We start from the raw sequence: 23,630 nt of genomic DNA, 5'->3' as shown, positions 1-23,630 counted from the left end.
GAATGTTTGCACAGAGTTCATCAAATCTTTTAGTAAACTGCAACAGCATCATTATAAAAATGATTCAAAATTCCGAACACTTTATCTTGTACAGCAATCCAGGGGGTAAAAGGAAATTATTTAGAAGCCAACTGAATGGTGACCTGTATGCTATTTCCGAGCATACATCTCCCAGCTGAAATCCAGGGCATGCATATTTCCAAAATGTGCTTCTGAAGATACTTGATAAATGGTACATCATACCAAATATTTTATTGCCACAAGTCCTTCTTTATACGTGATAAATGGCAGTTGAAAGATGACTGTCAGTGACTTTAATGTAAAGCTTCAAATGCAGCCTCAATTTCTTTCTTATCCATTTTTTCTCCAGTGAAACCTGTTGCATTAAACTACTTCTTTTACTGAGAAATTAATTTTCATTCGATAGAGTGACAACATTGCTGCATTTCAACAGGAGGCAGTTATTCCCAAGCCTATATCCACAGATGGGTTTTATGTATTTTCCACCTGCCTCCAGAGTAGCTGAGACCTTCCCTATAAAATCAACAGCCAAACCCCTCTTAGACTTTATAAAAAGTCTCTAGTTTGATTCTTTATTCTTAGGGGACGGGGAGGGAGAGAAGGGGAGTAAAATTTGCTCTAGGATAGCTTTCTTTCTGATGTTATGCTTTATATCTATTCCTTTTTATGTTTTAATAGGGTTTATTGGGTTAAAAGAAGATATCCTCAGCAGTGGAAGAGGGGTTTTTTTGAAGACAGAGAGTTTGTTTTTGCTAAAGATGATCAAGACTGTATTAGCCTGACTGCCTCTGGAAATGTGTTCCTTAGTCGGATCCCTCGATGGAGATTATCTTAGCATTTGCTGTCACATTCTTTATAAATTTTGGTGGTCTGCATTGCCCTGAACTATTCCAGCTGGATACAGACAAAACTTCAGTCATTCACATTGCACACATTTGATCCACTTATGGTTTGGAAAATTGACACCAAATCCTGAAACTGGCATGAGAAGCTGAAATCAAACAAAAATTTGTAGAAAAACAATGGTAATTTAGCTATCTAATTTAGGTAACTAAATTAGATTTAACTAACTCTGTCAAGCAACATAATGAAAATTTGGGCTTATGTTAGAAAACAACAAGAGTCAAAAAAGCCTTGCAATATTTCGAACTCTCCCCTGCAATAGATCTACTTCAAAGCTGAATGGCATCAAATTCTCAATTCATGAGAATCTGCTTTACTTCTGGCAAATAGCACCATTTGGACAGAATATAAACCAGTAGACCAGAAATACAGGATATAGTCAGGTACAGATGAGATCGGAGCAGCAGAAAAGGAAGCTCGTCGGAGCCAGCCATATTTACTCAATCTTCTTTATGCTCCCCTATATTAAAGAGACTGTTTAACCAGTACCGGTTAGTGAAGGCATAGCCTCATACGTCCCCTTCAGCTGGTGATGGCAGCTAATGCTTTACCTCCTTGCCCTCCTCCCCTTGGTTTGCTCCTTACAGGAGCTCTTCAGAAGCCTTTCTGCAGCTCCCTCGGCTGTGGGGCGCTGTTCCCAGCATATGGGAACCCCTTACAGGCGACGTGCCTCAACAGCAAGTGCAAAATGAATAATAACGGAAAATTAATTGCCTTAGAATTACTTAGTTAAGCAATTGCAAGTACATGCTGTAGGGATTTTAACGAAACTAAGGGGAGTTGCTTGACATAGTTTAGAAAGTATGACTTATACTGATGCAGTGGTCAGGGATGGGCTAAAGCAGTTCTTGAGGCAAGCACGTAGGGTACAGCTGCTGGAAGAGGGTGTGCATCAAGGATCCCAAAGTGTCTACAAGCATCACAAAAATGAGTGACAGCTAGAACAACTACTTATATCTTTGTCTGCAGATTAGAACACTGTCTATATGTATTCTATACAAACAGCCACTCAAATTGTAAAAAACGACTTTAGGTCAAATTTTTATAAAACCTTTTTATGAAGCTCATTTTTGTAAATCAAAATATGTCAAAACCGCATCACTGTATGTAAGTATGTCTTGCTTGAAAAAAATAAACAAAACCCCTGGACCAACAGCTTACTCATTTTTACAAGAATTCAGTGATGATTCAGTATAATAGTACTACCATATGCATTAAATATGTGCCCAAGTTCAGTTAGGAACTGTGGACTTGGAAACATTAACTGCATATTTTAGTATTAACATGCATTCTTATTAATCATACAATAAATGGCCGATCCCTGTAACTCTGTGAAAATAACATTCAATGAGCTCTTTTTACTGACAAATTCCCAATCCTAAAAGACTTGAAACATTAGATTCTATAGCAAACTGTGTAACTCCTGAAGAACATCTACACAACCCCAAGGTATGAAAGCACCCATCTATGACATGCTGTTAGAATATCCATTTTCGCTCAGATAGTGTGCCAAATCACTTGTTCGCATTCAAAGTCAGTGGAGAAAGTCACGGTATAAACAACCCTGCCTTAGGGAAAGGCATAGAAGGCAGCAGTTTGCCACTTCTTAATGCAACGTTTCAAAATATAAGACGGCACTACACAAGATAATTATCTTAAATAGAAGGTGTTTAAAAGTAATACCATATGGTATCCAAGACAAGTTAGCGTCTCTGTGAGTTCACTTTTACTCCTACAGTATGTTGACTGAACAGGCTACGAAATACAAGGTAGGGATAACTTGGGAGTTTTGTCTAGGAAAGATAGCCCTGAAATTCTATGATTAAGTAACTATATGTTTTCGCCAGCTGACATCAAGTCTTTCTATATGTAAAACACAATCCATAGAAGGAGCAAGAGAAAAATAAGATCAAATTATTTTCTGTGAACAAATTATCTGATTAATTCATTCCCCTCTTCTATATAGAAAGTCTGTAAGCCAACTCTAGATTCTGCAAATGTATTTGATACTCCATAGCGCTATCAAAGGCTTTTAATGAACAACGTGCACAATTTGCAATCTTTTCACTGTCTATGAGCTTTCTTCCTCAGAGACATCACTGCTTGTAGAGAAAACTGGATGGGCTAAAGCTTCGTGCTGATATGGGACATTGAATTAACTAGTTCAAAGTGTCCCTTGAATGAGGCAAGGACAAATATATCCTTACCGCATGAGATGAACAAGACTATTGAAACTCTTATATTTTCATGCCTTGGAAACTTGGGGGAAAAGCATATTTGGAGAAAAGAGAGTGGAGCCAGGAAGGAAGGAGGGAAACAACACTTGTATAGATGTTGGCGAGAGAATCCAGAAGAGCGTTTATTCCTATATGATGAGGGTTGAAATAACTGCTTAACTTTTAAGTTAAGTCTGGTTTTAAATAACCTCCCACCTCAGAATATTGCTAATAAGAACTAGGGTTAAAAAGGTATAGCATCACACCTAGTAAATATTTCTACCAGATACATACAAAGAAGAGGAGTCTGTCCTATCTATATTATTACAGCCACAGGTGGATGTTTTCCAGCCTCTACCTGTTGGGATGGCTCTGATGTAAGAAAATTATTTTATAAACCCCCAGGGAACACCAGAAGGCAAATATCCAGTAAGATCTGACAGTCTGAGAGCCCCTCAGAGCCAAATTTTAAGAGTCCTTTTATTTGCTATGAATTTGGGGGGGTTATCTTAATGTGAAATAGGACAGAGGCACACAGAGATGAATGAGCTGACGTTCTGTAAATCAGGGCCTTGAGTCAGGTCAGATTAATAGAAAGCAGAGCCCTGTGGAAAGACAGGATAGTGATCATTTTTATGTGCCAGGACACCTCACTCCTGTAATACCTGAGCTACAAAAAACATTTGCTATATGACTAACAGAGAGAGATCTGGTCATGAGCCAGTAAAGGATTGATGTTGCTACCTACACGGTGAAAACCAGACCACTACTGTGGGCTGACATGAGCAAAGCCTTTGTATATCAACAGGCTGGCCTGGCAACAAGCTTTCAGTCTTGCAAGACCCTTTTGTAAGGGTCAGTTCAGTCCTCCAACGCCTATCTCAGCAGGCTTTGCTGCCTCCAACCACTCCACGTGCCTTCATGTCATTCCTGATGCACACCCTCAGTTTTGTGTCCTAAAAGTATGATTCGTGGGGGCTGCAAGACATTCATTACATGGGGAGTTTCAGAACATTTTCTGAAACTGAAGAAGATGCCACCATCTGTATTTCCCCGGTTATCTCAGCATCCTCAAGACTAGTGAGATTGTGAATTTCTAGTAAAGAAATTACATGGAACAAATCACAAAAGTAAGGAGCAAACCTATTTTACTTTCCCTGTGTGAATCTTTGTCAGCCTTCTTTTAATATTAGGATAATACAACCAAATAGAATTACAGCCATGCGCTATGAACAAATAAAACTGCAGTACTCGCGTTACCTTTACAGGGAGCTTTCTGCTTTAGCCAGTAGTTCCTCTGGAGAGTTTTTCATCCCTGATACCTCCTCTCTCACTCTAGTTTTCTTCTCTGGATTTTTTTCCTCTGTGGATTATGCGATCGCACCTCCCTCCAAGCCTGTCCCCTACACTCTCTCATGTTTGTTCATTCACTTTCGCCCCTGCTTTTGCTGAGCGAGGACATCATTTGAGCCCTCAAAAGAAGCTGAGTTGTTCTCACCCCTGTTTGTGTGCATTAGAAGCATATGTGTGTTCTAACACCTTGTTAAAGTTTTAAGACTTCATGGCTCTCTACCCCTCTGGTTGCCGTAGGCAGGGTAGAAGCTGAACAGCAGCATTCAATTAAGCTAATTTAATGTTCTATTCCCTGTCTCAAGCAGAAAGGAAAAAAAAACAGCCCACAACACACATAATAGACAAGGCAGGGCAACACATTTCTGCTCGACAGTCTTTCACAAATTGAACAAAATACAGTTCAAAATTAGTTTTAAAAGGCAATAGAAAATAGAAAATGGACATTTGGAAATTAGTTTTTACACTTAGCATTGAAAATATGACTCCTATTATTTCAAAAAATAGCATTCTGCAAAAAGTAGAACCTGTGTGACAGAATCTTTTAAAGCCAACAATCCTATCAAGTCCTTACAGTAGTAAGCAGCACCATCCAGTGGCAAATTTTTCCTATTAAGATCTTAATTAAGGCAAATTTACATACTGCAGAAGTACCTTAGCACCCAAAAGAGGATTTTTTTACCTTAAAGCACACATATTAAGAGCAAAGCCAGACTCGTACCAAGATAGATCTAACAATTAGACAGGCAATAGTCAGTGTAAAATCAATATTCATATTGGATTAATAATACAAAACCATTGTTATATCAAGCTGGGATCCAGCTGAGGGTTTTGCTTGCTATTATACTGTATTTTTGTTTGAATTTAAACTTATCCTCTCCTTGTCTTACAGCACTCTGCTTCCTTTACACTTCCTTTGTTGCAGTTACAGCAGGTAGACAGTAAATTATCCATGACCCAGCAATGTGCCCTTGTTGCCAAAAAGGCCAATGGAATCCTGGGCTGCATAGCGAAGAGTGTGGCCAGTAGGTTGAGGGAGGTCATTCTCTCCCTCTACTCTGCACTGGTGAGGCCACAACTGGAATACTGTGTCCCGTTCTGGGCTCCCCAGTTCAAGAGGGACAGGGAACTGCTGGAGCGAGTCCAGCGAAGGGCAACTAAGATGATTAAGGGCTTGGAGCATCTCCCTTATGAGGAGAGGCTGAGAGAGCTGGGACTCTTTAGCCTGGAGAAGAGAAGGCTGAGGGGAGACCTTATTATGGCATACAAGTATCTAAAGGGTGGGTTGAAGGAGGATGGAGCCAGGCTCTTTTCAATGGTTCCCAGTGACAGGACGAGGGGCAATGGGCACAAGTTAGAATATAGGAAGTTCCGTTCAAATACATGGAGGAACTTCTTTACGGTGAGGGTGACAGAGCACTGGCACAGGCTGCCCAGGGAGGTTGTGGAATCCCCTTCTCTGGAGATTTTCAAGACCCACCTGGATGCAGTCCTGAGTAATGTGCTCTGGGCAATCCTGCTTTGGCAGGGGAGTTGGACTAGATGATGTCTAGAGGTCCCTTCCAACTCTGAAAATTCCGTGATTCTGTGACTGTAGTTTACCTAGCTGGTGCTGGCTCTGTCTGGTTGGAGCCTCCTCATCGGTGGCTGTGGCTCTGCTCTACCCAAGCAGTAGAAATCCCGGTATCTCAGGGGTACTGATCCAATGCTCCTCATAAGGACCAACTTGTAATGCTCCTGCACAGCTGCTTTAAGGTCATTTTGAGCCTCTCAAAACGCACAGAAGTCAAGATGCACAGAGGTCAAACCCTCCTCCTAAATCAGAAAAAGGCAGGGAATGACCATAAGCCTTGGTAGTCTGTACTGCTTTATTGCTAGCTCAAACACAGACCGCTCTCTCTGGGAGAACGTCTAGGGTACCATTTGGGGAATATTTCACTCTGGGGGACAGGACAGATGGATCCACTGCATGTCTGGATCCCCTTGTTCAATTCAGTCCTCCAGCACCTCTCTCCACAGGCTTTGCTGCCTCCATCTGCTCCACATGCCTCGATACCATTCCCAATGCACACCTGCAGTTTATGTCCTAAAAGTATTATTCATGGGGACTGCAGGACTGCCCTCATTATATTGCACATTTTCAAGAAGGGGGGGAGGAAGAGAGAGGACAAAAAGAGTAGACTGTTAAATGGTAATGGTGTTTTAGGGTTATGGGGACTCCAAACCAGACCCACAACCACAGGAAGGATGCAGCTAACCTGCTCCAGAGAGTGCTACTTTTTTTTTTTTCAGGCTAAATTTTTCTACTGGATTTTATGGTTTAGGTTTCATTACACTGGATTCAGGTTCCGCGTAACTCCCAGAATCACAACATCTATGATTTCTGCCTCGGCCTTGGAAGTTCACTCTCTGGGTCCTACTTCTTGTCTCCATTTCTACCTCACCGTAAAGCACAGCAGATAAGCAAGACACTATCAAGGCAGCCTTCTCTCTCCCCCAGTCAGGACCAGTAGTCTCTCAAGAAAAGGAAAGCGTGCAGGAGAGCAGCCTTGCCCAGCGCACTCAGGGGCACCGGCTTTCCCGCTCTGCCCTGATCTCGGGCTCTTTTGCTCCCTCTCAGCCCCAGACAGGTGAGCAGATGAGGGCAAACTTTTATTCTTGCCCGGTAAGGTATGGCTCGGACTCTTCATCAAAGAGGATAGATGGTTTGTTCTGATAATCTGCCCCTAACTTTCTGCCGATCCCTAAACCGGTGTTTTAATTCCTCTTCACAACCTTTCCATCCTGGCAAGACTGGAAATAATATCAGGAGGAATATCCTTTCCCACAAAGGCCGGGTAGAGCAGCAGCTGCAAGTTGCTTCTGTACACCGTATTTTCCAATAAAGGCTATGGATTTTCTTCTGTCCCTTTGCTACCAATCTTTTGGTAGGATATATGTGAAGGTGGGAACACTCTAATCCACACTCTTCTCTGTCTCTATTTAAAGGCAGATCAATATGAGAATGGATGGGAAGTGAGAAACCATGCTGAGTAAGCTGATCACTGGTTTCTGTGTCTTTCCTCATCGGAAAAATTCTCCCTTAAGATTAGCCTATTGCCATCACTTAGTATTATGTTTCGCATACTAGTGAATATTTCTTCTGTTTCCTATTACCTCTCTGAAGCATAATTTTCCCTGGCAAATAAATAGCCTCGTTGCTGGAAATAAGCAAAATCTGGACTGCGTGAGCATTGGCAGTAGTAATAACAAACATCTTTTTTCATTTGTAAAAATGCTTCCTGGGAGGAAACACCGGTGTAACCAGCCCACAATGCTACAAAAAATGGTCAGACTGAACCACATATAAGTTTCGCTGTCTGCAGCTATTTTCTGCTGGTTAGATGCTGTTAAAAATCACTCTGCTTTGAGTTAAAGAAATTAAGCTGTTTATTCATAATTTAAGATAGTTAATAATAGAAAAGTAATATGGAGAGAAACTGACACTCTCCATTTCCATTAAAGTAATAAAAATTGTGATTATAAGCCCATGCTTCGTGCTAGTAAGAAGCTAGAGCTTTTAAGGCCAGATCTTGCACTTTCAAGTATTTGTGTTTTAAAAAGAAATACAGACATGTAAATGTTATTCAATATGTCAGATCATTAAAATGCCATTTGAAAGATCCTGGCAAGGTTTTTCTTAGGGCTACCTACAAGACAGGATATGAAACTAAATGATAGCTCCTGTGATAAAACAAGCCCTATGGAGGTTCTCACAGAATTTCTGATACTGACTGGTGTCACTTTTCTGCCATTTGATGTACTACTGATATCTCTTCCTTTCTTCCTTTTTTTTTTTTTAATTTAATAAAATTAATGTTATTCTGTCTTTTCTCCTGACTGAATAAAATGTTTTCTAAAATAGCTTTAAAAAGGCCATCACCTTCATATTTGTTTCTGCTTGCTCATTTAAGTATGATAAACAGCTAGCACTCCATTTTAACCCACAATGCAAAACAAATATATTATTAAAGGAAAATACTGGACAAGTGCACACAATAATGCATTCAAATTAATGAGCTCTATCCTTTAATAATAAATGTTTAACATTCCTCCTCACATGTTTCTAATTAATGCGGCTCCAACATAGCTGCCAATATGCAGTTAATAATTATTAAGAGCTTTATTAACTCAATAAACTTTTCTAAATACCAATAAAACTTTATAATATTAATGGATATTTTAAGATATAGATAGGCAGATTGATTTTATCTCTTTTGCCTGTATTTGTGTACACAGAGAATGGGATCATACACCAGTTACCCTGGTAAGAAATCTAAGATATCTTACTGTATTGCAAAGAGGGAACAATGAGATTTTATCCACACTACTTTTCCTTGACGACTATGCTATACCACTACAAATAATCATATGCCACCGCTTATTGAGTCTGAGTGAATGGGGTGTAAACAGTCACTGCAGTTATATACCAAGAAGGCGGCTTTGATGGAAAAAGAATTGAAACCAAAGAAGGCAAAAGACAAAAAGCATTTTTATCTGAAAGAACAAAAGATGTTTGGAGCAGAAAAGCGTAAAAATTAAATTTTCTTAGATTTTTTTGGTTGGGTTTTTTTTTCAAGATCTCAACCAAAAGAGGCTACACATTTTGAGGATCAAAACTAGAAAGAGCCAATCTTGAAATGAATTGTGAACTAATTTAGTAGAGCAACATCGCTGTAGAACTCTGTACCTCAGCACCTTAAATCAGGTGCCCCTGTAGACCAACATGAAAACATACCTATAGCCCATCTTACCTATGTCCCTCAGTAATCCTGAAGGGTCAGACAGTAGAGCTGAGATCAACAAAGTTACACCTGGCACAGGTGGTTTTTTGTTTTTTATCATACACTTATTTTAATTTCCTGTGCAGTGTAGGCTTCTAAGAACGAAATGAAATACTTCATTGTTTTCAACAAGTCTATAAAACAGTACAAATTAGATTAATTCAAAAATACCACAAGAAACTTTTTTTTTCTCCTTTCTCCTCTGGGAGAAGGGGAGGGAACAGAAGACTGAAATGCGAAGAGGGAACTGATCGATATTTGAAGAAAAATCAATTTCAAGAGAATGAATATCTAGTTACTGAAGGAAAGAATGATGACATGGGGAAAAAAAAATAAAAAGAAAAAAATTCCCATAGATTTCAAATGGAAAATGTAACTAAGAGATGTCCCTCTGAAGAGATTAAAAGCAATATACCCAAATTTCAAGGGCCAGAATAGGATTGCGAAGCAAGAAGATATTCATGTTCGTGGTAAGGATAAAAAAGAAATCATTAAAAACGAAAGAGGAAAAAGAGGCATCTTCTTTTACCAGAAACATATTTTCATTCTTTGAATATGTAACACATAATTGGTTTCAAAAGAACCAACACTTAAAATAAATGCCTGAAGAAATTAGGTTCAACAGCTCAATGTATTTTTTGAAGAACTTGAGACAGTAAGACTTCTCCACCACTGAGGGCTGGTTCTTGACATACATTGACCTCCTAAAATTTTGATGCCAACATAGAGGCAAACAGCTGCCCTAAAGCAGAATTCACCCTCTGTGTTTACAGTGGTACAAGTCTGGAGAAGATGACAGTTTACAGTAAATGGACTTCATTTTCCAACTGGAACCTCCTACTTCATAGGCTTTTTCCATCATCTATCTGTATTGGCAGGAGGCAGAAGGTCTTGTAGCCTGTTCTTCTGCATGCTCTCTGGTGACTAAGGTAGCAATGGGCAAGCGGAGAAAGGGAAGGAAGGATTAAAAGATGAGGACAGTGGGGTTGAGGAGGTTGTGGGCACTGGATCTACTGTTCATGTTTGGGGAAAAAGGCTGTGCAGAAGGAGCAAGAGGCACACCTTCAGGTTGCTCTTGTGAGCTGTAACAGATAAAATATTTCCTCTTTCTTCACCGTTATAAGAAAATATGAAAAAATACAGCTCTAAAACTTGTTCAGGTGTCCACACTGAAGTTGAACCTGTATTGCCAATGATAATGAATAAAACACAGGAAACTATAATAAAGACTGGTAAAAGAAGGGAACAGCAACACTGAAAATGAAAATCCATGAGAGATCGCTCCTGCAGCAACACCAATTGATTTCTCTAACAGTGATAACTGCTAATGGAATAGAGAGTGCAATGTGTTGAGAAAGCAGGACTTCAGGCACTAAAGTTACAGATACTGAGTATAAGGGAAGCCGTTATTATATATTCTAACAATATTATGGATCTCTTGCAAGAGATCCATGAGGGAACCAAACAACAGTTAAGTTTTGTTTCTATGATAGTTATTGCCAGCTTATATATTTATAGTTTAAAATTTACTTTGTCTGTAGCATTTGTCATTCTTATGGATGTTACGGAGAAAACAGCTAATATCATGGTGCAATAGGTGTCTTTCCACATTTTGAAATTCTAAGAAGTTTATTTATAAGTATCTATTTCTACCATTGAATTTGCAGATATAATTTTTCTGCCAACATTTTCCTTGCTCTTTTCACAGAAACAGTAAGCTAATGAGTGGTGTTAAATCTTTCTCTTAGAAAAAAATAGGAAAATTCCTTGGCTTTGTTTTTCAGTTTCAAGCCTTGATTTCATTTGACACATGAATTGTTCCAAAGTAGCCTTCTAGGATGCAAACACAAAACCTCAGCCATTACATACATTAAAAACCTATTGCTTTCGCAATTGCTAAAGGTTTGCAATTATTTTTTTTTAAATAAAACTGCATTTAAAAGATTATTTTGGTTCTGTGCTGCATGCCTGCATATATTTATAGTAAAATCTAGTTCAAAGCTCCTCCACACTTAATATTATAACTCTTTGCTCATTCATAAAGTACATAGAGGCTGTTTTAGTTTCATAAATAAATCACCAATGCTGAAAAACATCATCTGAATATCTAAAGCATCTGTCATGTTGTATGTCTCCAGTACTGATATTTGGTTAGAAGGTGTTCAACTAACCTACCATTTCAACAGGTAACAGGATGAAAAGCTTAAAATATGCAAGGGACATGGAAGAAAAATAAGAATGCTGGACATATTTACCATGGAACACCTTGTAGACTTGATTTGATTCACTTCTCTGTTCCATACTAGTGTAAATCGCGTGTGATTTAACTCGGAGAATTCATTGACAGTCTGGATGCTCACATGAATTTAAAAAAAAAAAAATTCCCCCTGTATCTGTTCTTTATTTCAAGATAATCAGACAGGAAGTGGTTTTGGTTCAAAGAAGTCAGTCGGAGGCCTGTGCTATTTCTGAGATGTTTTCCATCTGTAGTGCTGATGCAAAGCATTTTTGTTGGGTTTGATACCTCAAGGCTTTGAAACAAAGTTGCAATATATGTTTAAAGTTCCTTGTCCTTTTACTTCTTCATGTTAAGTCAGACTCCATTTCCTCTTTAAATGATACATTAAAAGAAATTCTAAATGTCACTCATGAAAAAGTGTGCTCAGTTTAACCTTTTAAGAGTACACTGAATTCATAGCTTGAGGTGCCTTAGAGAAGGGAATAACCAAAGATATTTTTTTTCTTTTACCTGTTTTTAAATTAATTGTTTTAAAAATAAGATATTCAACACCTTTTATAGCCCAGACTTATTTTCACTCTCACAGCCAAACTATAATCCTGTTAAAATATTAAAACGCTAACATGTCCTAATAGAATAATACACAAGATTACTGTAACATAAATATTACTTGTCAAAATCAGTTACAATTCGGAACAACTTCCTCACACATATCTTATTCCATGCCATTAGTAACACTGATGGTACAGCAAGGATTGGTATACGCATTTTAGAAGTATATTAAAGCCCAAGAATGATCCCTTCCTTGTGCTCCATTTACAAGGGGGGGGGGGGGAAATCAAAGTACAAAACATGACTTACTTCCAATACGATCAGCACATAGACACCTACTAAAATGATGGACGCAATTGTTACTTGTGCCTCTATGTTTGTGTGAAGGTACTGATGCTTCATGGAGAGAGGAACACTTCCAGGCTCCTGTAGGAAAGCTTGAATGTTTATGAAGACGGTGCCTCTGGTTAAAGAAAGAAGTTTTGCTTACTTATGGAATGAAATGTCAAACGTTTTATTTATGCATTTCTATATGCACCTCATATCGAGTGTCTATAAATGTATGTATGTGTTATATTTTTACAATTGCAAGCAAATTTTCAAATATTTTCACTATACCCCTCTAAATAGTATAGTTTTTAAGTAACTCAAGTACAAACCAGCCTTGTAAATCCATTTAAAAAGCAACAATAAATCAGCCTTTCCTACCCCTCTGAAACAGGTAGTGATAGATTATTTACAAAACATTATCTACTCCTACATAGGCAAGCTTACGTAAACTAATACTTCAATGGACCATTGCCCAGTCTCTTAGCCAACCTGTTTGGCATCTGAAAGGTTCTAGTTGTGATGATTTGCTGATTTCTTCTTGAACTTAAGGGTAGAGACCAGTTGTATATCACCTGCAAGAGAGTCGCGTTTGGCAATATTAATAAAAGTCGGTGAAAGTGATGTGTCTCTGATCTGGCAGTTTACACTTACTTATTCAGTCTCCTGTGCATTTTGGAGAAATTTTTTTTGTGGAGAGAACATAACACACACCAACCTAAATTAATTCCACTTGATTGGGTGTATTACAGGAGCTCAGGTTGGAGCAAACTCATCCTCATCCCCTCACTCAGTCAGTGAAGTGAGAGACATGTCCAGGAGGTGCTCCCGAGCAGGAATGCCAATTCCCACTTTCCGCATTGACTACAAGGAGCAGCTAGGCTGAGATACAACAATACAGCTCACTCCCAAAGACTGCCTGGGAAGAAAACTAACGTACATGAGGTACAGACAATGAGAGGCCCAGGAGCAACGTCATAACCCCAGATATTATGAAGAGGACATGGTAGAATTTCAGTGAACAGAATTCCTGTTTGCTGATCTTCTAGCAGAAAGAAACAAAAGTTCTTCGGAAAATAAACACTTTCTGAAGCTTTGCCCATTACTGAGCACTGATATTCATGCAAGTTTAGCCAAATATACTCTTTAAACATAGATACAGATATTCTCTCTTTTTTAAAGAAAAGGCAGCTAAAAAAAAAAAAAAAAAAAATCACATTTGGTTAACTTTACCCTAAGTCCTGAGCCTGTCCTGACCCTGTACGCTACAAAGTACAAAACAACAACAACAACAAAAAAGCTTAATAAGTCAGCTTGGAACACCTGACACAGAAATGTCTGAGGACCATGTGGGCAGGGAAGGTTATTTTGGCTACCTACTCCTTGGGTCATGTCAGGACCGCTGCTGGCACACCAGCAGGAGGTAGGCTGCTGCAGCCAGCTGTGCTCCGGGTGTACCCCCACAGCAACGTGAAGGTTCCTTGGGCACCAGTGCCAGCAGCACAGGTTACAGCAGCCTCCTCATCACTGGGGCGGGTGGTTAGAGACAGTATTTGCCACTATGGTATTGTTCGCCGTGCTGAGGTAGTGGGACTAATCTTTTGCTGTAGACTGTGAGATTGGGTGAAAGCAGGAATACTGCTGGCATTGTTCAGCTGTGCTGTCACTGGTAGAGACAGGCCACCCTGTCACCTATACAGAATGAGAGGCAGTTGTTTGTATGTCAATGCTATTTATTAAATGATTAAGCTTATTTTTATTTTTCAATGATACACATGACGGGCTGTAAAAGACCCTCCTTCACCAAGTTCTCTGGGAGAGAGCAGCAGGAACGTGTTACAAACAACATCAACAATGAGAAAGCCTTAAGAGAAATAAAGCCAATAAATGTGACATGCGTTTGAGAAAATAATTTACAACAAAATGTGATAATGTATTTCAGTGAGTGCAAAAAAGCACTTCACACTTGTTTCTTCCTTCTAAGACAACTTCTGAAACGTTGCCAATTTTAAACACAAGAACTTCCATGCTAAGTGTCAGTTAAGGGACATAAGTTTTACAAAATTTTAATATAGGAAGCTAAAGTAAGTCTTATAAAGACAAAAGAAAATGTAACATTGCTCTCACTAGAGTACGTTTTCTAATGCTGATGATGACACACTTCACAGCAGGGAAAACACAACCACTTAATCCACAAAATGGTGATGGAAATATAAGTGATAAAACACATTTCAGAAAAAGTGAAAGAAAATTTAAAGACCGTGACCTGCTGCTGGCGTCTCCTCCTTGATCCAGCATCTTCAGGCTGGCTGATTTGTACTACAATGTATTCCTCTGTTTGCTGATCAACTTCTGCTACAAATGGGCCTCCTATGTCTAACTTCAACAGAGCAGAATCATGAAAATCAGTCAGATTCATAGCTGTTCATCAGGTTGTTAAGGTGTAAATTTCCAGTAAAAATTAGTATGGGCTGTACAAATTCCAGGAAAAAAAAGGTATAGATTAGTCAACTTGTATTGAAAAACACATTCTTCAGTTAAAATGCTTAAGAAACTCAGAAAAAAACAAAATAGATGTCTACTTCCACAAGAAGTCACATTGTTTTGGACAGGTTTCCTAAGGAAACAGGAGTTACGAGTTCAGAACAAATACATCTGTCCTTTCCTAGTGACTTCTGACATCACCAGTGCTTTCAGCTGACACTGTAGATGTACCAAAGCTCAAAAAAATAGCATATGGAAATAGACAGAGAAATAAGGCTCTTTAAGTGCTTGTACTAGAGGAAAGATTGCATTATTAGCTCAGCCACTTAAACAAAACAGAATTCATACTGGGGAAAACACTACGGAAGTTCCAACCACAGGGAAAACTAAATCAGAATCAACGTTCTATTCATTCCAGAGGATTTGTGTTTTGGTCAAAATTTTACTCACAAGTTTTCAAACGTCTGAAAGATGTATTTTCAAGCCATTCTCTGTTGGAATACTCACAGACTCATTCTCTTCCAGCTCCCCTGTCTACTTTTTCTTTCTCTCTTGGATATCCAGCATGAGTTGTGGTCAAACTACATTCCCAGTCTAACATAATCAAGAAACCAGCCAACCGTGATCCACAAATCCATCGGAAGCCTGGCTCTATTAGTCCTAATGCACGTAGGACTACTTCTGTTGCCCACAGAACTCAAGAGTTTTTAACAGGAGAAGAAAAAACACCGTATAGTTAGAAGGGACACAGGGCAATGCTGTGCCCTGCTTCCCAGCAAGCCCCAGTAAGGCCACCCAGCCTCTAATGGGGAAAGCTTTGTGACGTTATGCAGGGGTCCTTCATCTTTAAAAGAGTTGTTGCATCTGTCCACATTCACAGCAGGAGAACTGGATCTACAAAAGAGATGTCTCTCACACAAACCCAAAAAGGACCCTAGCAGATCTAGTGGCAGATGAGCAGCCAATGCATTGCAAAGCAATATAAATGTGACCTTGCTTATCACAGCAAGCAGAGCAATCACCACCCATGTCACTCACATGCCATTCATTAAGAATGAACCTCCCAAGCACCTATTTGCTTAAAGAAATCACACAGGAAAGGATTAAAAAAAAAAAAAAAAAAAAACCACACCAAAAACTCAGATGCAACAAGTCAGGAGACCAGTTCCAGTCAGGAAAGTTTACACACACAGCCCTTAGGAAGCATAAATATAAATTAAAACAGTTCTCTTATGATTCTGAAGGACTTAAGTGTGATTTAGCATCACAGTTTTTCTGTGTCCTAATTAATACATAATAATAATCTCAACTGGAACTATAGCTATACCTTTATCTAGAGACATTAATTATACCTTCTAAAAGGCCTGCTGACCTGAAGTCATTAACCCAATGATTTGGGACACCTCTTGACAGTCTGCCTTTTATTAGGAGTGTAGCCAGTAATTTATGTCTCGAAAAGCTTCAGGTGCATATAATTATGGCAGCTTCTTTTTAAGCAATACTTTTAAAATAAATCTTGTAATTACCTAGATGACACATTCAGGAGCTATTATAGAGGATGCTTAAAATTAAAGGGGTAGGAAAATGAAACCTTGTTTTCAAGAACAGTGGTTTCTTCCTTCTTTTCCTATAAAATGAGGATACTTCAGATATTTTTCCATTCCTTTCTGTGCATTTATAAAGCCATCAGAAAGAGCCCTAGAAAAACAGGTTCTCCTTTGATTGGAAGTGGAACTGATCATCATTCACTGGTCTGCATTGAGGCTCTGAAATCCCATCAGAGTTACCTTTCTCCAAACAATATTTAGAGACTCTGTCATAATTCCATTGTTATACTGCAGCAGATCATAGCCTTTATGAAAAGTGGAATCAAAATAAACCAGGAGAAAACTTCAGCCATGCTTATATGAACGCAAATGTGATTACTTTTTTTTTATCAAGCTGGTCTTCAGAATATTTTTGTTCTGCCTTAGCTTGGTTTTCTATTTCCCTTAAATTGCCAGAATGGAATTTCCTCTATATTTTTATCATTCAGTTGTGACTAACTTTTGGAAAAACTTTTTACTTCTAATATTCCCTTTTATTCTGCAACTTAACCATGCTGTGACTTTTTGTCTTTTCTGAAATTTTTTGTAATGTCGTCTCCAATACGTGCCTTTAAATCAAAAAATCTCCCTGACAAGATTTACAGCCGGAGCTGTTATTTTTTATTTCACTTCAGCTAAGCTGCCTCATTTTTATGTAGTTCCATTCTTGAAATTATATTACTGCTGTGAATTATGCTGTCAAGGGATTTGGGTTTGCGTATGCTTTGTGCACCATTACACAGTGGCTGCCTGTATTTACATCTGGCACCAGATCGGGTCCACTGCTCACAGCTAAACCGAGAGGTGTTTTTTCTGATCTCGGTTGTCTGACTAGCTGCTCCTAGGAGGTATCGAAGGGTGTGCGACAGTCACCTCACGTCACTTTACTTTTTTTAGCTTAGGTAGACAACATGATGGAGTGGCATGCAGTGGCTAAACGTTTAAGTTGGTATTCATCCACCACAGCTTATACCGCTGTGCTGTGGACATCTGCGTCTGAATTGGCTACTCCCTTAAAATCAGTGAAAAGAGGGTGCTTTTAAAATGGAATTCATTGCTTCATTTTAGATCACCGCACAAAGATAAGAGGAATCACTTATGAGAAGCATCAGTTCTCTCCATTAACTATAAAGAGAGCCTTGGATGACTAACTCAGGTGTAGCTGAGATGAGTCACTCCCTAAATACTGAGTCCCTGCTTGACCCTCCATCGTGCCATTAATTCAGCATGTACAGAGCCAGCTGAAAAGCCATGATTGGCAGAGATTCTCTGTTATATATGCATGCAGATGGCTGACTTTATGCTTTCTTTAACATCTACATGCATCACCTACTCTGCCTACTGTAAAATGTACCTTGAGAATACTACGTCTATTGATTATTTTTCACCAAGTTGCTGAGGTGTATATATACTATTGATCCTGATTTATGACCAGGTCACCTGTGCTAGTTTCTGTAGGATATTACCACTTTAAAGAAGGTATTTTCCCTTGGTCTTTGCATCTATTTTTACATGTCATCCTTAACTGGGGTTATTTCTGCTTCACTCTCTGCAGTTTTCTTTTTTGACGTTCTATCCCTGTTTGTAGCTTATAAGATTATTTTTGCATCATCCCTTCACAATATACCAAAGTTGAACCACATGCTTTTCTATACCTATTGGTTTCCCTATCTGAAGAATGCTCCATAATTATTTTTTTTCCTTTTTCCTTTTTGGAGTGTCAGCAATCTGGTTCCATTTTTGTCTACATTGGATGCATCTTTTCTCTCTGTGCTCCATCAGTTCTGGAAGTTTTGTGAGTCCTTAATAAATTCTGTTTTCTACAGGATTTTCTCAATGATGCCTTGAGATTCTGCTTCTTTGCTTGCCTCTACACGTGGTCCTGGTCTTCATCCATCTACTTAGCAGCCTGAACATTGCCTGCAGGCCAAAATGTTTAGTGCATTTCCAACAGGATCAACAAACATAAATGATTTTTAAATGTGTTCTGCAAGGAAAAATGAGAGAGGAGTGTCTGACAGTAGAGAACTAGAGTAACAAAATAAAACAAAAATTCAAAGGGAAAAAGAACTAAAGGGAGTAGAGACATTATTTAATTCATTAAGTTAATTTATGCTCCCTGGGAGAAAAACCCAATTTTAGGACCTCCGTGGAAGCTGAAAAGTCTGCTAAAAATCTGACTATATTCTTTGCCTCACAGTCTTTCTTTCTATATATACTTCTGGTTCAGGAAGTGGGGAAGGTGATTTTCAGTGTCACTAATGGTCATGGCATGATTACAAGTTTGCCTAGCGTCCTTTTCTTGCTCCATGATTAACATAGTTGCACCAATCATTCAAACTCTTGCAACTTCAGCAAGGAGCTTGATAATAAGGTCAGCACCTTTACCCATCTTGTTCCTGTTTGGTCTAGAGCCTCCCTATACACTTCCATATGTGGAATTCTTCTAAATAGTCCCACTGAATCCAAATGAAATGAGAAATCTAGCATATGATGTAAATTTCAACGTATTATTGGTATTGAGATACATCTTCTATTTTCTGAATTTGAGATCTTAATCCTGGACTGGATGTGATGAAATCTCTCAGAGCTACTGAGGAGGGAGGTAAGTCAGTGAAAAAGGCCATTGACTAGTCAATTTGATATCTCTGGTTTTGTCTGATTTGGATTGACCGGAGACCCGTTCAGCCATGACTTGAGATGATGTATTTTCATTGAGTTTTGTTTTGCACATAAAGAGCAAGTGAGTAAGGAACCTTTCACACCGGGTACTGTGCAAATATATACCTTGCAAAATGTCAGCCCATGCTCCAAAAATTTTACTGAGGAGATATCAAACTTTTAAAGCAAACAATCAGATCAGGACTGAAAGCCTTTAAAATATATTTTTAAAAAAGCAAGATCTTTGGCCAGATTCAGAAAGAATTCACAGTCCACTCCCCAGTTATTATCAGGTTTCAGGTCCAAGACAAGGAAGTTCTGACAATCAGTCTGGAAAAGGAAAATGAAATTGCTTCACTTAGACTGATCTAACTTTCCCTCACCTATAACAGGAACTGGCACAAGTACAGAAGTTGAGAGAGAAGCAAACAAGATTGTTACTGAAACACTTGTTAGGGACAAAGTAAAGATAGAAATTCACAGCTGAAAGAGGTAGGTGTGACACCCATTGCACAGAAATCTGCTGGAAGAAGATTTACCTTTTCTTGTGAAAAGAAAATATTTCTACTGTCGACAAGTGTAGAAGTAGCAACAATTGTATCAAGTACCGCAAAAAAAGAAAAGGCACTGTATCAGGGAGACAGACTCTTCTATAAATGACAGTGAGGTAGCATACAGTTTGATTGCATAATTCCTTAACAGCATTCAGGAATCCCCATTACTTTTTAACGTCATAAAGCCTCATTCAATTCAAAAAACTAGTGCACAGTTCTGCTCCAGCTGTCTGTTCCCCAATGCTGGTGAAAAATTTAAAATTTTGCTTAGATCAGGGCAGAAGTTATTAGAAATTAAGGAACAAACATGAAGTATATTTAATATTTCAGAAGAGTCTTCAAGAGGGAAAACCTATGTAAGTTGTGGAGAACAAGAATATTTCTTATTCATTCATTGGTCAACCAGTTAACGGAGAGACGTTATCCAAAGGTTTGAACGACCAAAGAGTTACATAAAATAAAATGTTCATGTCTTAGAATAAGTACCTGTAACTAAGCTAAGAAATGCTGGAATGTATTCAGACTCTATATCTTTTCTTCTATTTTTATAACCTGCTTTCCAAAGACACATCATCTTATTAATTATTGAAGCTTCCCACTTAATATACAGCCTTTGAGCAAAAGATCTGAAAGTGCTTCACACATTTGCATCAATAGGGGTATTGAATCTTGCTTCCTGCAGAAAAAGGTCCTCTAGCCAAGCTTCAGTATAAACTTACTACTTTCTGGTATTAGAGAGCTGACTGTTAGAATTTATAAGCAAATAAATCCCAAGTGTTATCAAAAAGGAATATTACCACTATTTTGAAAAACTATACTAAATCCATTGAATTTGTATCTGGTGCTGATAGGGAAATCAGTATTAAAAAAAAAAAAAAAAAAAAAGAAAAAACGAACCACCTTACAGACTCAAAAAGCTTCTATTAATTCACAGGAGGCAAGATGTTGTTTTCAGAAACTGCAGCCAACACACGTCAGTGCCGCACGCCAGGTTTGTATCCATGGGCATGGGCAAAGCAAAGGGAGATAAAAGTGGGCTAATAAAAAAGAAGATAATGGCAAGAAAACCAGCTAGAATAAATCCAAACAGGAGATAAAGGTATACAAACATAAACAAACAGGTACTAGAGCAAGTGGAAAAGTGGTAAAGAGGTGCCATATGAAAAGCAGGTCACCCCCTTGCCAGCAGATGTAGGTCCCTCCCAGCAGCCAGACAGAAAGTCCTGTCGCTGAGCAAGCCTGAGTTCTAATGTGCATAACAGAAAAAAACACAAATATCTAAGTGACACCAGGATAATGAAGGATATGACGTCCAAAGGAGACCGCTCAATTTGCTTTTTAAAAATATTTCAAACTTTGTTTTGATTTTTCTACTGTGTGCAGACACATTATATGCATGAGCACACATCCATAACACACACATCAATGTGCAAGGGCATTTCTGGGAAGAAATAGAAAGGAGAAGAAGGAATTAAAAAAAAAAAAAAAGTATATAGTGGTTAGTACCCATTCAACACTTCTTAACAGCTTTTGAGACATGAGCAAGAGGTACAGTGTTCATCTGCATAATTTGGCATCATACGAGCTAAGAGACTTTATTTTCCACCCAAAGCAGTGTCATGTAATAACCTCTAAGGGTTTTGTGACAAGGACTATCGCAGCACACCTGCCAGCCTACCATGAAATTCTCGTAGACATTCAGAGAGTAGCACCTAACGTCCACTGGGAATACCACAGTCCGTCAGCCAGCAGAAGTCACATCTTCAACACTGCTGTGTCAACGCTTAACATTATTCAAGCCTAGCCAGAAAGGTGAATACTTTCTTCACTATGCAACAAGGTGGAGGACAACCATGTGAGCTTACTTCTGTGCAAATGAAGACTGGCAGCAACAGTGAGATGACATTCAGAATTGCTTATGCCTTTTCCAAACCTCATTTAGAAATGCAATCTTTCCCCTTGACTCTTCTGCTTGAATTACCAGGTCACCTTGAAAATGAAGCGTGCCTTTGCTGGATTGCTTGCCTCTCATATTTTGGCCCAGCTCAGTGACCTCAGGTAGGAATACAGGGAGAGAACGTCCAGTTTTCAACACACACGACACAAACTAAGAAGCTTCAGCTCCAGGTTTGTCAAGTAAGAAAGGGGAATATTATATTCTGATGATCTGACAGCTATTTGGCTCAAAACATCCTGATGTGATTGCTAAAATGTGAAATATGGGAACACTTTTTTGTACCCAAATCCCAGTCCCACCAGCACTTCCCTCAAACAAGCAAAAGGAATAACTGGTTGCAGAGTCAACATGTACAGTGCAGCAGCTATGGTTCCAACCCGAGATCTGTGGAAGGAGAGCAAATTCTCAAGTTATACTACAGCAGTTGACTAAAACTGGATCTCAAAGACTTGCTTGGGCAGGAGGATGGCAATACACCCTCCTCTGGCAGACTGGGCTATGACAGTCCTGGTGCTGTTTAACACCACGCGTATATAGGAGCTTTCAACAACAGTTTCAAGGAGCACAAAAATATTGATGTCAACTGGATATTGATGGAAGTTTACAGTTGAAATTGTCACTGGTCTTACTAAATGTTCACTTCCTTTCCTCCAAAAGGCAATCTCAGCTTTTAATTATGGATGGCCCTCAAGCACTAACCTTTTCTTCCTCATTTACCCTACTAGTATTTGCATTATATTGTGTCATTATTAGTGACATTGAGAATGCTAATAGTCAAATCTGTTTCAAATGGACTCTCCCTGCTCAAAGCCATGAAACTACCCAGTTAGATAGAAGAAGTCAGCATTTCAAAAATTAAATCCCACCACACCTTTCCCAAACAAGACACTTCCCAGGAGCTTGTGAAATATATCTATAGGTGAGTCATCTTTTAACACTACTGAAACAAGAGCCAAGCAGATTGCAGACCAGACTGATTAAACTAGAAATATAGTGGGAACAAGAAACATAGTTTATTTGCAAAAGTTTTTGTTTGTTTACTAACTGAATGCCCACCCCTCAAAGACTTTCTGCATTCAGGTCTGCATTCACCTGCAATGAATCATTTTTATTTTGTGTTAGTCTATTTCTGGTTCTTCTGAACATTTCTTGTCAATCTGTGGACTAAAATTCACTATTGAGCAATTTTCCATGGAAAATTTGTAAAGCAATCTGCATCTCCACTGAAAAATATCTACAGACCCACAAATCCATACATATGGCTGACCTACTTGGACTATGGACTATGGATAGTGGATAGTCCTATGAACTGTGGATAGTCCATACACAACAGATCTGTTACAGATGACATTATACAACTGTCCTGGAGTGCAGCTGCTGCAGCTAGGTGCATATCCTAGCTATGGTCCCAGCCTTTTGCTGGGCCTTGATCCCACTGGCTCTGCAACCCACTTCCACACTCTTGGCTTCATGTCGAGTCTGGACACAAGGACTGGATGGACACCTCAAGGTGCCCCAGACAGGTGCCGTTCAGTATGACTGGGCTAGGGACCACAACCATGGTCTGCATGAAAGGACATGTCTACATGCAGCCCAGGCTCTGAGGACACCCAGTCCTCTCGGGGTATAAGACAGAAAACACCCACCCATTCAACCAGTTTATCAATGAAACTTTAGTTACGGTTTTGTTTTTGTTTGGTTTTGGTTTTTTGTTTTTTGTTTTTTCAATGAAAGAAGGATACAGAAGCTTTCCAAAGGTGACACAGCCAACATCTGCCAGGACACACCTTGATCTGGATAAATGCCAAATAAAATCTAGGGCAAGGACAAAAATCAAACGTTCATTAATAACACAAAAACTGAAAAATACCTGATGAGCCTACCTCAAATACTTAAATAATACTCTTTCAAACTGTACATTAAATTATAAGATTGCTTTCAGTATTTCAAGTATGTT

The 23,630-nt window shown here is 38.9% G+C and overlaps 1 protein-coding gene across 1 annotated transcript in view; it reads right to left on the bottom strand.

The window, feature by feature from the left end:
- The window catches only part of OCA2 (OCA2 melanosomal transmembrane protein), a gene marked incomplete at both ends in the record, with an annotated part of 176,511 nt that overhangs the window by 123,699 nt on the left and 29,182 nt on the right, over positions 1-23,630 (bottom strand). Inside the window, 4 exons of the mRNA XM_082489224.1 lie at positions 12,414-12,567; positions 12,924-13,006; positions 14,698-14,852; positions 23,416-23,488. Coding sequence (XP_082345350.1) covers positions 12,414-12,567; positions 12,924-13,006; positions 14,698-14,852; positions 23,416-23,488 — 465 coding nt within the window. The remainder of the gene's footprint in view (positions 1-12,413; positions 12,568-12,923; positions 13,007-14,697; positions 14,853-23,415; positions 23,489-23,630) is intronic.

This window comes from Vanellus vanellus (assembly GCF_965231255.1).
Source record: "Vanellus vanellus genome assembly, chromosome: 1".
NCBI classification, from domain to species: Eukaryota; Metazoa; Chordata; class Aves; order Charadriiformes; family Charadriidae; genus Vanellus; species Vanellus vanellus.
The sequence above is the reverse complement of the archived record's forward strand: the minus strand, read 5'-3'. Positions and strand labels throughout refer to the sequence as shown.